This window comes from Myotis lucifugus, unplaced genomic scaffold (genome assembly GCF_000147115.1).
Source record: "Myotis lucifugus unplaced genomic scaffold, Myoluc2.0 scaffold_849, whole genome shotgun sequence".
NCBI classification, from domain to species: domain Eukaryota; kingdom Metazoa; phylum Chordata; class Mammalia; order Chiroptera; family Vespertilionidae; genus Myotis; species Myotis lucifugus.
This window is the reverse complement of record NW_005871897.1, coordinates 1-13233: the sequence shown is the minus strand read 5'-3', so window position 1 is coordinate 13233 and position 13233 is coordinate 1. Positions and strand designations below refer to the sequence as shown.

General features: G+C 47.5%; 1 protein-coding gene across 1 annotated transcript; it reads left to right on the top strand.

Moving 5' to 3' along the window:
* Window positions 1-3431: 3431 nt before the first annotated feature.
* On the top strand, window positions 3432-12510 carry LOC102418534 (rho GTPase-activating protein 17). The gene is made up of 5 exons (XM_014448527.2): window positions 3432-3468; window positions 7306-7410; window positions 11657-11730; window positions 11910-12021; window positions 12387-12510. Exons 2-5 carry the CDS (start codon window positions 7336-7338, stop codon window positions 12465-12467), a joined length of 342 nt encoding a protein of 113 aa, XP_014304013.1. The 5' UTR covers window positions 3432-3468; window positions 7306-7335; the 3' UTR covers window positions 12468-12510.
* Window positions 12511-13233: the final 723 nt, after the last annotated feature.

Here is a 13233-nt window from a genome sequence, read left to right as displayed (position 1 = left end):
CAATGCAGCATTATTCACAATAGCCAAGATGTGAAAACGACCTACCATTGTGTGAAAGGACAAAGATGGAACACGCACACATCCTGGAATATTACTCAGCCACGAGAAAGAAGGAATCCTGTCATTTGCAACAACATGGTGAACCTGGAGGACATATACAAGTGAAATAAGCCAGACACAGACAAAAACTATGATCTCACTTACATGTGGAATAAAAATAAAAATGAATTCATTGAAACAGAGAGTACAATCATAGTTGCCATGGGCTAGGGAGTGGGGGAAACGGGGAGATGTTGGTCAAAGGATACAAACCTTCAATTGTAAGATGAGTAAGTTCTGGGATCTAATGTACAGCATGGTGACCACAGCTCGTAATAGTGTATTATATACTGGAAGTTTACTAAGCATTCTTACAACTGGAACAAAAAGGGTAACTGTAGGAGGTGACAGATGAGTTTGTGATAATCATTTCACAGTGTAAATAAATCATCACATTGTATACTTTAAATAGATATCGTTTTGTTTGTCAATTATACCTCAGTAAAGCTGGGAGAAAAAGTAATCTCTTCTGATTATAGGTAATTTTAAATAATTTCAGTAACCCTAAAATCTGGTTAAGAAGATGCATTGGAAATCTTTCTAAAATTTTATCAATGCAATATACAGTGTCCACAAAGGCAGGAGACATAGTGCAAATTTATTTTTGAACAGCGTGTACACATTTTCATATATTTTTCAGCCTCCAGATACCTTTTTGAGGTAAAAGGCCTCTAAATTTAAAGCAAAGGGTCCAGTTGTTAATTTGTAAGTGGGAAAATAATGCTGATTTGCCTTGTGTTTTGGATACTCTGAGGTATGTGTTCTGTTGTACTTTTGTAGGTTGGCGGTTGGACCCAGTGCTTTAAAGTAGAATTATGCTTCACTTAAAATCAGATCAAGCATGTCACTTGAAAATGTAACTAACATTATTTTTAAAAATTTGAAACTATGTATCTGTGTAGTTTAGAAAGTCAAATACCATAAAAGGCTTATCACAAAGTAGAGTGAGTTCTCCCCCACACACCCCACTCTCCTAGTTGAGATTCCCCAACCAAAGAGGCAACTCCTTTCACATTGTAGCTGTTTATTCCGGCATTTACTCGTTCATGTTTATAAATATGTGTAAACTGCTACCCTTTGAGTTATCAAGTTTAGGTATAATTTATTGACCTCTTATGATAAATGATGGTTTAGGGTTCTTGTGTAACCTTCCTCTCTGCTTCTGCTCCCTATCTTGCCAATACAGTTACATTACAACTTTTGGATTTATTACTATTCGTTATCACAGCGAATCAATTATTTGAAGGTGAGCATAGTAGTGTACTATGATTATCTTTCTGATGGACTTTCTGGGTTTTTTTTCTGAAGTTAAATACTTGCTTTTTTGTGCGTGTGGCTATTGCAGTGCTGTGCCCATAAATGTTTTAACATCTGAATCCCCTCCTACCCCACAAAAGCCCTGATTTGTATTGTTTGTGCTTATTTGCATTGTTTTTTATTTTTCTTTTCAAATTACCACTGTGAGGCCCCTGAACAAGGAGCTAGGAAATTTGCACGCAGTGGTTATCCTATGCGAATCCCAGCACACTCCTGCTGACATCCCACACTGGGATTGTAACACACGCTTCCCTCCTCTTTTGTTACAGTTTTGAAATAAATTCATTTCAGCCCACCTGGCCTGGCTCAGTGGTTGAGCATCGAAGTCACGGTTCGATTCCCCGTCAGGGCACATGCCCGTGTTGTAAGCTACATCCCCAGGGTGGGGTCTGCAGGCTGCAGCCAATCAGTGATTCTCTCTCATCATTGATGTTTCCATCTCTCTCTCCCTCTCCCTTCCTCACTCTGAAATCAATAAAAATATATTAAAAAATAAATATATAAAATAAGTTCATTTCATAAGAGGACATACTTGCTCTGAATCTCTTCTTTTGAACTTATGAATACAGCTGACCCTGGAACAACACGGGTTTGAACTGCACAGGCCCATTTATTTAAAGATCTTTTTTAATACTAGTAAATACTAAAAGTGTATATTCTTTCTCTGTCTTTATTATAAGAATACAGTATACAATACATATTACATACAAAGTATGTGTTAGCTGTTACAGCAAGGCTTCTGGTTGAGTAGGCTGTTAGTGAGCTTTGGGAGAGTGAAAAGTTGTCTGTGCATTTCTGGCTGTCGGAGTATTTGCTGCTCCTAACCCTTGTTGTTCAGGGTCCATTGTATGCTGATGGGAGTTGGGAGTTTCCTGTGTGTACACTTACCCTCGCAGAGGGCAGAGGTGCAGAGGTTCTGCCAAGGTGTGCAGGGCCCGGCTCAGGTCCCTGGGTGTTGGCCAGAGAAGACACTGTCCCAGTCCCACAGTCCCTGGAGGTGCTTTGCTAGAGACAGGGAGAGGCTAGGGGGCGCAGGCGCACGGCGGGAAGCTGCGGCGGTCTCATGCCAGGTTTGTCCTTGTTAGTTGACTGCTGGGGTTCTTTTTGAGACTGGTTCCTTGAGCTCATAGGCCAGCTGAGTCCTGGCCTCCACTTTCCTAACTGGCTTGACTACCTGTGTTTGGCACCTCAGCAATGCCTGGCCCCCTGCATGCTAAGTGAGTTCTAGGCTGGCATATTTTGGTCTGCTGCTTGCAGGACCTGTTCAGAGAGCTGAGGGTTGGCCTCCTCGGGAGCCAGGGCCTTGCCCTGCTGCAGGCCCTGCTCCTCTAGACCTGGGAGATACTGGAGTCAGATCAGAGTTCGGTTTCTTGCAGAAACTGGTGCGGGAGCCACTCCCGTGGCCATCCAAGTCAGTGGGCACTGCTGTGGCAGCGGGTATTGGAGACCTCTGTGGCAGTCTCGGTTTTCCGCGTAGGCTGGGGGTGTGCACCACCATACTGGTGGCAGCTGGTGCTCTTTTGGGCCGGCAATGTTTTGAGGTCATTTTAGTGGATTCCATTCACTTTCTGGGTTCATGGCTTTTCCTTTTCTTGCAATAGTTCCTGGGCAAGATAAGCACTTCCATTCTGCAATGTATCTTATACAAAGGCTCAGATTCCTGGTTCATTGCCTTCCCTTTCTCTGCCACTCCTCAATATTGAGGACTGCAACAGACTTTTTCCTTTCTTTTAGAAATGTCCTTGTTTATTTCCAAGAGAATTGGTAGGTTTGTTAAATGGCTTGGTTTAAATCACTATTTGAGTCAGGAGTCCAAATGGCACTTAGATTATAGTAAAAAAACAACAGGTTTTGCTTAAGTTGTCCTCTGATGTAAAAATTGGTAGAATTTCTCCACTTGTTACATTCATGTCTGCCTGTTTTGTTTTAAATTCTGGGGTAATAATTATTAATTGTCCTGAGTTGCTTTTCATTTCTGGATCTCTAACTCTGAACTTTAATTTTCCCTACAGAGCTGAGAAAACAGAAGTCCTCAGTGAAGATCTGCTACAGGTAACTAAATTAAGTATTTTTAAAATGTCCTATTTAAAGGCATGTTAAAAAAAGAATCCATAGGTGAGAGCTGAAGCTTATGGGGGTTTTTTTAAGCCTAAAGCAGAATGACATTGGTTAGCATGGTTTGAGCAGGAAAGAACGGCCGTTGAGTTGCATGGTGATAAAGAGATGTGAAACTGGTCACGCTGTGTTGTTCACAGGGGCTGGCCCTGCTTTCTAGCGCCAGGTGTTGGAGTGGGGGTGGGGGCCCGGTCACAGGTCCTGGGCAGGTCGAGGGGCTGGAGTTTGCTGCTGTGATGAGGCCTTTGATGGGAGAGGCCCTGCCAGCTGCAGCAGAGGCCCCACTGGCTTCAGCCTAGAGTTGTGTGGGGTTTTTTGTTTGTTTTGGTTAAACCTCACCCAAGGATATTTTTTTCCATTGATTTTTTTTAGAGAGAGTGGAAGGGAGGGAGGAGGGAGAGAGAGAAACAGCAATGTAAGAGAGATACATCAATTGGTTGCCTCCCACACATACTCCACCTGGGGATGGGGATCGAATCTGCATCCCAGGTATGTGCTGTTGACCTTCGGTATGCAGGCAGACACTCTAACCACTGAACTACACATGTGGCCAGGGCTCATCCTAGAGTTTTTTTATTTTTTATTTATTTCAGAGAGGAAGGGAGAGGGAGAGAGAGATAGAAACATCAGTGATGAGAGAGAATCATTGATTGGCTGCCTCCTGCACACCCCCCACTGGGGACTGAGCCCGCAACCCAGGCATGTGCCCTTGACCAGAATGGAAACTAGGACCCATCAGTCCACAGGCTGACGCTCTATCCACTGAGCCAAACCAGCCAGGGCCTAGAGTTTTGACTCCTTGCGCCCTCTTACAATCTGGCTCCCCGACTGAGTTGAGTTGGGCCCTGTGGGACTTAGGGTCTCAGTGGCAGGTGACTGGATGTGTCAGAATCACCATGAGGCGTAGGGTGTGGCCTCAAGTCATTAGCTCAAACTTTCTTTCCTCTTCGTAGGGAGAGGCGTTGCTGCCCAGGGCCTGAGCCAGGTCCGCTCCCCTCCATCTCTCAATGGTCTCCCTAACTTCAGGGGTGGGTTGAAGGCCCTGGACCCTTGATACATATCACTTCACCCTGCCCTACTCCATCCCCACCCACACCAGATACTTCAGGAAGGACAGAGCCCTCCTCACCTGCCTCCTTGCGTCTCATTTCTGTAATCTGCCGTCTGCTCCGGGGCGTCCCTGAGGACCAAAGGCCTGCCCCCCGGTGACTCTCTCCCTGTGCAGGGAAGGCGCATAATTTTTTAAAAAATGCTGCTTCTACCACATCAGGCCGCAACGTCCTAATTATGACAGCCGTTTGCAGTAGAATATTTTAAGAGCACAGTTTCGTTTCTTTATTTTTTTTATTTTTGGAGGACTGGAAGTTTTCATTAAGGATTAGAAGCCCCCTCCCCCCCAAGATTTATTAAAGAATTATAGTCTTAATATTTTCCCAATGTTTTATTTGTCATATATTTCTAACTCATTTTCAGACATTCAGAAGTATTGTTTGGTCCAGGTAAGCTTTAACCACACTCATTTTCATAAATGTCAGTATTCTCCCGCCCACCCCCACCTCAGTGGCATACATTACCTCACTTAATCCTTGGAGCCCTGAGATGAGGCCAGCGGCCCCTTGCCCTGGAGCGCAGGCAGCAGCCATCTGTTCTTGTCCCTTTGCCCAAACATCTGCTGGGCTGAAGAGGTTGCCAGTTTCTAGGAACTCCTTACTTTGACACAGATAACCTTGTCCGCCATAATTGCTGCAGATGTTTTTTGATTTCTGTTGTTTTTGAGTGTAGAGAGGGAGAATAGTCTTAAAGGTGTGGAGTTCGGTGTCCAGCTACTTGGATTCGAACTCCAGGTTTGCCCCTGCCTAGCTCTGCGGCCTCGGGGATTTACTTAACCACCCCATGCCTCAGTTTCCAGTTCTCTGAAAGGCGGGTGATCGCTGTATCCGTCTCATAGTTAACCCTGGGAGAGCATGGGGTGGAGCGCGGAGCCCGGCACATGGCCCTGCTGAAGGGTGGTGTGTCGTTTTGTTCCCACTGTTGCAGGCCAGAGATGATTTTGTTTCTGGTGTGAAATTTCCCTTAACTTGCTCTGTGTCCCCCTACGTCAGCGATTTTCAGCCTTTTTCATGTCATGGCGCACATAAACTAATTACAATCATGCGGCACACCAAAAAAAAAAAAAAATTACATTTTTTGCCCATCTGACAAAAAATAGGTATACCTTTGATTCATTCACACTGGATGGCTGTTGTCATTTTTTTTCATTGACGATCTAAGGGAAAAGAGGTCAGGACTCCTGGTATTGCATGTTTGAAAAATTCTTGCCGTGGCACACCGGTGGAAAATCGCTGCCCTGCATCCTTTCTTGGGTCTCCGTGAGAGCTGTTTAAGAGGCTGCCTGTTTATTTAGCTTGCATGTTGTTTCCTGTGGCAACTGTGATTCCCAGGAGGCAGGAGCCACCATGTATGTACTGCTCTTTTTCTAATGCCCTGCACAGGGACTCAATAGATACGTGTCCGTTCAACGGATAGTGAGTGAGCACCTTCCATTTGTGTGCCAGACGCGCTCCAGGTACTTGGGATATGGCGTGAGCAGAACAGGCCACAGCCTTGTCCCCACCGACTGTACATTCTAGTGCAAATGGGAGTCAGAATGAAATGGAGTTTTTTGGGGGGTTTCCCCCAGGCGTTTGTGGCAAGTGAAGCGTGTGTATTAGTTTTCTGTTTTAAAATCTGGCCATTTGTAAGCTTTGGGGAAGCTGAGGCGGCATCTGCTGCTAAATATAAACGTGCCTGCCAGACCGGGGCCCTGGTGACCCACCGGGCTTGCCTGTGGACGAAAGCTGCTCCGTGCGTGAGGGCCTTAGGGAAAGGGGCACAGAGCCTCCTCATTGGGTAAAATGTTTGGGCAAAAGTGTATTCTGCTTTGAATTTGTTGATTTTTCTTTAAAATAGAAAGCATCCCTAAGGGCCTGTTCATTCTTAGTGAGTCATCAGAATACACATTTTTGGCATTCCTTCCTGTAAAAAGCAGCTCCTTTGCCATAAATGGCCATATCCCAGCAGTAATATTTTGGGAAGCGAGTCATGATGCGGGGGTCCCTTAAGTCAGTGTTTCTTACTACTGGCTGCCATTCTGCTTTAGAGGCTTATTTCAAAAATAAAGACAAAAACCCACCCCACGCACAATAAGGAATAGTTTTGAAAACACGGACCCTGAAGTTAAAGTGTGGACATTTGCTGTGTCTCTTCTGCTTGCTGTGTGGGTGGCCACATTGTCATGTGCAGGAGAGCTGCTGAGGGCCCTGCGGCTTCTCCCTCCCCGCAGTGGGCCTGGTCTGCGCTGGAGGTTGGACCTGGCCCATTCCTGGTGCTGTGGCGTGTGCCATCACTCCCACTGCTCTTTCTGTGGCAGGTTTAGATTCAGCATCTCGGGGATCTAAAGCCCTCAGAATGAGGGAGGTCAGTGGGTCTCACCCAGAGGTGACTTTGCTCTCTGAGGGGTTATTGGACATTTTCTGGAGACAGTTTTGGTTGTCACAACTACTGACATCCAGTACATAGAGGCCAGAGATGATGCCACACATCCTGTCATTCACAGGACAGTTCCCCACGTCCCACAGTTACTGGTGTCAGTGGACAGGAACCATTCGCATCTTTACCAGGAGCCAACAAATCTGACTGCAGGGTGCTTCCCTGCCTAGTGCCGGCGCCACATAAGGAAGAGGCTGAGTTTGTTCTTCAGCCCTGCACATGGCCCATTTGTCTCTGTTTTGCCAGATCGAACGGCGCCTGGATGCGGTGCGGTCAATGTGCCACCACTCTCACAAGCGCCTGACGGCGTGCTTCCAGGGCCAGCATGGCACAGACGCCGACAAGAGACACGTGAGTAGCAGATGCGACTCCGCTCTCAGTTCTTGTCTCTTTGAGGGGCTTTCTCCTTTGACTGGCTGGATTCCCCAGGCAACATCAGCTTTGCCTGCAGATTTGTACCTTATCTCACGTCCATGCTCACAACACCTGCCCGCCCACACATTCTTTTGAGCTTAGGATATCATTGAGGCTGAAAGCCCTGCCCACTCCAGTGCTTTTGACTGGAGCCATTTGTCATGGATTAGAGAATGGATTTGTCAGTTAGGAATCCTTTAATGGCAAAAGGTGAAGGCTTGTCTGAAATTCACTTAGAAAGTAGAGTTTATTGGCTTCCGAGCTAGCATTTCAGTGATGAAGCCACAAGCCCAGTGTCTTTCCTTCTCTCATTTCTCCCTTCAGTGTCCGCTTGACCCCTAGTGGACACCCCTCCTAGTTGCAGGTTGGCTGTCCGCTGCTTCCCTGGGTTCGCTCTCCTGTGTGTGTCCACCTGGAGTAGAAAGCATCTCTCTACTGTAGTTGTAGTTGTCTTTTTTTAGAAAATTATGTTTTTTTTATTGATGAGAGAGAGAGAGAGAGAAACATCAATTGGCTGCCTTCTGCACACCCTCTATTGGGGATCGAGCTCACAACCCAGGCTTGTGCCCTGACTGGGAATCAAGCTGGCAATCTCTCAGTGCACCAGACAATGTCCAACCAACTGAGCCACATTGGCCAGGGCTTCCAGTGGTTGTCTTGATGGGGTGAGAAACCTTCTTTTTGCTGTTGTTTTGTTTGTCACCCGGTGTCTCAAAAGGAAGAGCTGGAACGCAGGTGAGCTGTGCCGCTTTCTTTTACATTACCTACAGGTGTTTATGGGGCATTTTGACAACTGGGTCATTCCTCGCGTGCATAGCACCAAGCACTCTGCAGTGTGTATGTCAAGGAGTGGAAGTTTGCAAACACCTGCAATCCCAGGAGTGCCTGCCGCAGGTCTCGTTCTTCAGAATCAGCCCCTGCCACTCCTCCTTCTCTTGCCACGACTTCTGCTCTGTTTGCCCTTTTAATACTGTTTTCTGAGGTCTGTCCTTCTCAGTCTCACAGTTACGTGCTTTGGACCACTTCCTCTAGTCTCATGGCTTCTAACTAATGTCTGTATACAGGGACTTCTAAACCACTTTCAACCAAGTAGAAAGCTCCCTCCCCTCGCTGTCTGTTCTGGCATGCATAACCAGTTCTGTGCTGACTCAAATTCTAGGCCCCAGTTCCACAAGCTAGAAATTGCGGGGTTATCTTGCGTCCCTTTCAGTTTGCCCTCAGTGTCCTGGAGCGGCTCAGTGAGCATATCTTGTGATTCTCTGAGTGTTGTTTGACTTCCTCCCCTCCCCTCTCCTCCCACTCCGCCACTTGGCTCCCAGGCGAGACCTGGACTGCCACAGGCACCTCCGGAGTGGCATTGCCTGCCCTGATCACCCTCTTTTCCAGACTGTCTTCAACCTGGTCACCAGATTTGTTTTCCTGAAATACAGATTAACCCTGCCACCCTCCTGCCTTAAAACAAAGAGACCAAAAACAAAACAAAACACAAAAAAAACTTCATTTAGTTGTTCTCCACAGGGACCAGACTATACTCCTGGGATATTTGGAAATGTGTAGAAACATTTTTGGTTGCCATAGGGACTGAGGTACACTACCGGCATTTGGAGGGTAGGCAACCAAAGCGCCCAACATCTGCAGTGTCTGAAGGGATAGTTCTACACTTGAAGGTGCCCCAGTGCCAGCAGCGCCTGCCAGGGACATGCTGCCTTTTCGGGTTAAGGTCTAAGCTTTTAGCATGACTTACGCCCTTGCTAATAAGATTGAATTTCCCCTTATCAGTCCCATTGTCTCTGTTTCCTTTCCTTCATGCTGTATGCATTGTCCACACAGTTCGGTGTTTGATAAATGTTTATTTGTGTCTAATGAGTATATGTGACAGCAGGGCTGTGCCTCAAAGCAGACACAGAAGGAACAAGACATACCATGTGCAAATGCTGGATGAGTAACAGGCCATCTCCACCCCGAAGGTGCCCACAGCCTAGTGGGGGAGATACACACAAATGGATGACTATAAAGCAACATGCTAAATAAAATATGCACAGGGTATTATGGGAGGCCCAAGAATGGGCACCAGAGGAGGAGAGGGGTAGTCAGGTGGGCTTCCTGGAGGAGGTGGTATCCTGGCTTTACAGAAGGGAAATGAATGGCAGGTGATGGGCATATTCCAGGGAGCAGGGGCAAGGGTGCCTGGCCCTCATTTTTAAAACCTAATGCTTTAAGCTTCCTTTCCCAATCTCAAACAAAAGTGCCCGAGACTGGCCTCTGAGGAAGTCTTCACTCTGCATGTGGGAAGAGGCGTCACCATGGAAATGATAGAAGAGGGGTGACCAGAAGAGGCCATATAATAGGGAGAAAGTCACAGCAGTCTCTAAGGCTCTAGGAGAGACGGGAGGAAATCCCACAAGCCCCACCAGTAACTCCTACACATGTGAAGAGGAAAGAATTGAGGGGAGACAGGGCAGTGGCCTCAGCCCGAGCCATTGACACGGCAGAGCTTATATTGCGGGTCGTATCGATCTGGAATTGCTTCTCTTTGTGCAGTTGGCATGCCTTTTATAGACCACGACGTGAGGCTTTTTCACTGAAGCCCTAGGCCTCACCTCTCCATGGAGGAGTTAGATGTTGGTGGACCGCATCTTCATCAATGAGCTCATGTGTCAAATAAGCAGAATGTCCTAATGCTTGCACATCAGGAGACAGGGTTGTTGTGGCTTTGGGGTCGGCAGGGGAGCCACAGGCTGTTGGCACTGAGAGCTGGGGTGATGCTCAACAGACAGACTCCTCTTTCTGACCTCCCCCAAAGGCCCGAGAGCTCCGGGGCTGCGCCAAGTGTGTTTCTCTTGATCATCACGGTTACCTGTGTGAAATGCCCTTGGAAGGCAGCAGGACTGAACTGTGCAACTTTTCCTCTGTTGCGATAAAGCAGGCTCCCGTTTTCAGGGGTCTTCCTAGTCTAGAAGTGTGGAGACAGCAGTGGGGCAGGCGAAGCCTACTACTTGTTTGAAAATAACTTGGGAGGAAGGCAGAGGGATAAACGTACTTGTGGTTACTTTTACATTTCAACAGGCTATCCATTTACATGGTCAAAATCTAGAATATACCCAAGAAGATACAGTGAGACCTTCCCAGCCTGTTTTCCTGGTACCATTCCCTCTCTAGAGCCACCGGTATTCCTTATACAGCCTCCCAGAGAGACTCTGTACAATACAAGCAAACACGTTGTGAGTGTGTCAGGTGGAGCCCTGTGAAGGCAGGAAAGAGAGGGACATGCTGAGGTCAAGCCACAGTGCCCTAGTGAGGGGAGCCTGGTCTGCTGTGCGTGCCCTTTCTAGTGGGAAGGCAGAGTGACGTGGAGCACTGTAACGGGCAGTACCTTCTGTGAGCAGATTACAGTGGTGTAGCCCCCCCACTTGTTACTTTCCCCTCCTCTCTTACTCGTATTCTGAGATGAGCTATCAGCCAGTGGTGGAAAATCCAAACCCGGGACTCAGGCCACTGGCACTGGGGTCTGGCTCTGCCATCCCTCACCTGGGTGCCTGGCCATTCCATCTCACCTCCCCACCTCCTGCTTCCTTGGCTGTGCAATTAGAACATTAATCAGATGATTCTTATGGCCGTTTTCAGCTGAAAAACAAATCTGATAAGAAAAGAGGAGGCTTTGTGCTTAAAACCCTAAAAAAGTTTATTTGGAAATTCGGCTAGATAGTTTTAGACATGTAACTAAAGCTAAATCTTTATTATTACAGCCAAATTAACAGCCAGTTTAAGAATGCTTGTTCTAGCAAAAGTTTTTGAAATTGAGCAGCTTACTGCATTTATTTGTTGTGATAATCAAAGTAACTCTATGTCTAGTGCCTGGGACATAGTGTGTACTTGATCAATTAATAATAGTACAGCAACAGCAACATGGCAGCTGCCATTTACTGAGGACTGAACGCGTGCTGAGTACTTGGTGTTGAATCCCTCCTTAGGGCAGCCTCAGCCCTGGGACCTCGCCCCATTCTCATCCCTATAGTCCAGGCACGGGAAACTAACGCCGAGCTTAAGTCACACCACTCATACCTTTGAGACCAGAGCCAAGCTGGCTCCTACCTGTGTATCCGGAGGAGAAACAAGTGAAATGATCTGAAGCAGGTAACCTAGAATGGGTAACGAAAAAAACGCACTGTCTTTTGCCTTCCAGAAAAAGCTCCCTCTGACAGCTCTCGCTCAGAACATGCAAGAGGCATCGACACAGCTAGAGGACTCTCTCCTGGGGTAAGAGGCACTGCTTTGAGAAAGAGCCAGGGGCCCAGTGGGTCAATAAAAGTGGATGGGTGGGGGGTGTCCATGGCAGCCATCGTGTGTTCCGTCATATGGAGGGCAGAACTGGCTGTGCTAACTAGGTGCCTGATTCAGTGAACACGAGTTTGTTCTTGGGGCATCTTGTTTCTTAGGAGGATGCTGGAGACGTGTGGAGATGCCGAGAATCAGCTGGCTCTCGAACTCTCTCAGCACGAGGTCTTTGTTGAGAAGGAGATTGTGGACCCCCTGTGTGGCATAGCAGAGGTGGGTGCTTTGGTGCGGGCTGGGCAGCAAGTAGTTCTCTTGTGTCTGCAACTTTAACAATAATCAGTGCCATTGACATGCACTTCTTTTTGGAAATTCAGGGAGTGAATTGATGGTTCATAATCCTTTGCCAAAGAGAAACCAGGAGTTCTGTTGCTCGCTGTGACATGTGCTGACCACCAGGGGGCGGCAGCCAGGGTAGGGAGGCCCTGGCCGGCCCTGATGGCTGGCCAGGCCTAGGGACCTTACTCGTGCATGAATTCCGTGCACCGGGCCTCTAGTTCGTAAATAAATACTGCACTTTTAAATGTTAAACCAGAAACCCAAAGCTCATCCCAATTGGTGTGAGGTATGTTTTTTTCTAGGTGGATATTCCCAACATCCAAAAACAGAGGAAACAGCTTGCCAAGTTGGTGTTAGACTGGGACTCAGTCAGAGCCAGGTAAGGAAAGCTAGAAGAGCAACCAATAAGGTGGCATCATGTCACCTCCCAGCCACCATCCCCAGCGTGGGTGACAGAATGCTGTGTGGACAGTTGAAAGTTGTTGCAGGTTCACCCACCTGACATGCTTACACCGGCCTTTAGTTAGGCCTCATTCTCCCAACCGTGGCAGGAGGGATGGTGTTAGACCAGCCTGGTCTTAGTGCACCAGTAACTAAAAGGGACAGGAAAGAAAAGAGAAACTTGAGTGTCTTAAAGTGGCAGGCAGTTCTAAGAGCACTGCTCTTGGCAAAGTAGAGTGTGGGAATAATTAGATCTGTGATTTTAGCAGCTCCTGAAGGGCCCAGTGTGTCAAAGCCCCTGTGTGGTTGTGATCACCTTCACAGTCGAACGCCGTGCTCCGAAGGGAGGCACTGGTGTAAAACTAAGTGATCCCCAAGGGCTGCTCGCTTGTGGGCTGATGTCGTACGACCAGTCTCCTGCTTCATGGCCTGGCCACAGCCTCAGTGCCATTCTTGAGCACGCTTGTATCAGTGACCTCCCTGGGTTTCTCCTTGGGCCTGAGAGGTGGAGGTAGGGAGGCAGCCACCACACCAGGCCTTTTCTCACACGGGTTGACAAACCTCTGTGAAGGGCCAGGTAGTAAATGTTTTTGTCTCTGCAACTCGGATGGTTCCTGTTGCAACTGCTCAGCTCTGCTGGTGTAGCATAGAGGCAGCCCTGGACACTCGTACATGAAAGCATGGCTGTGTTCCAATAAAACTTTATTT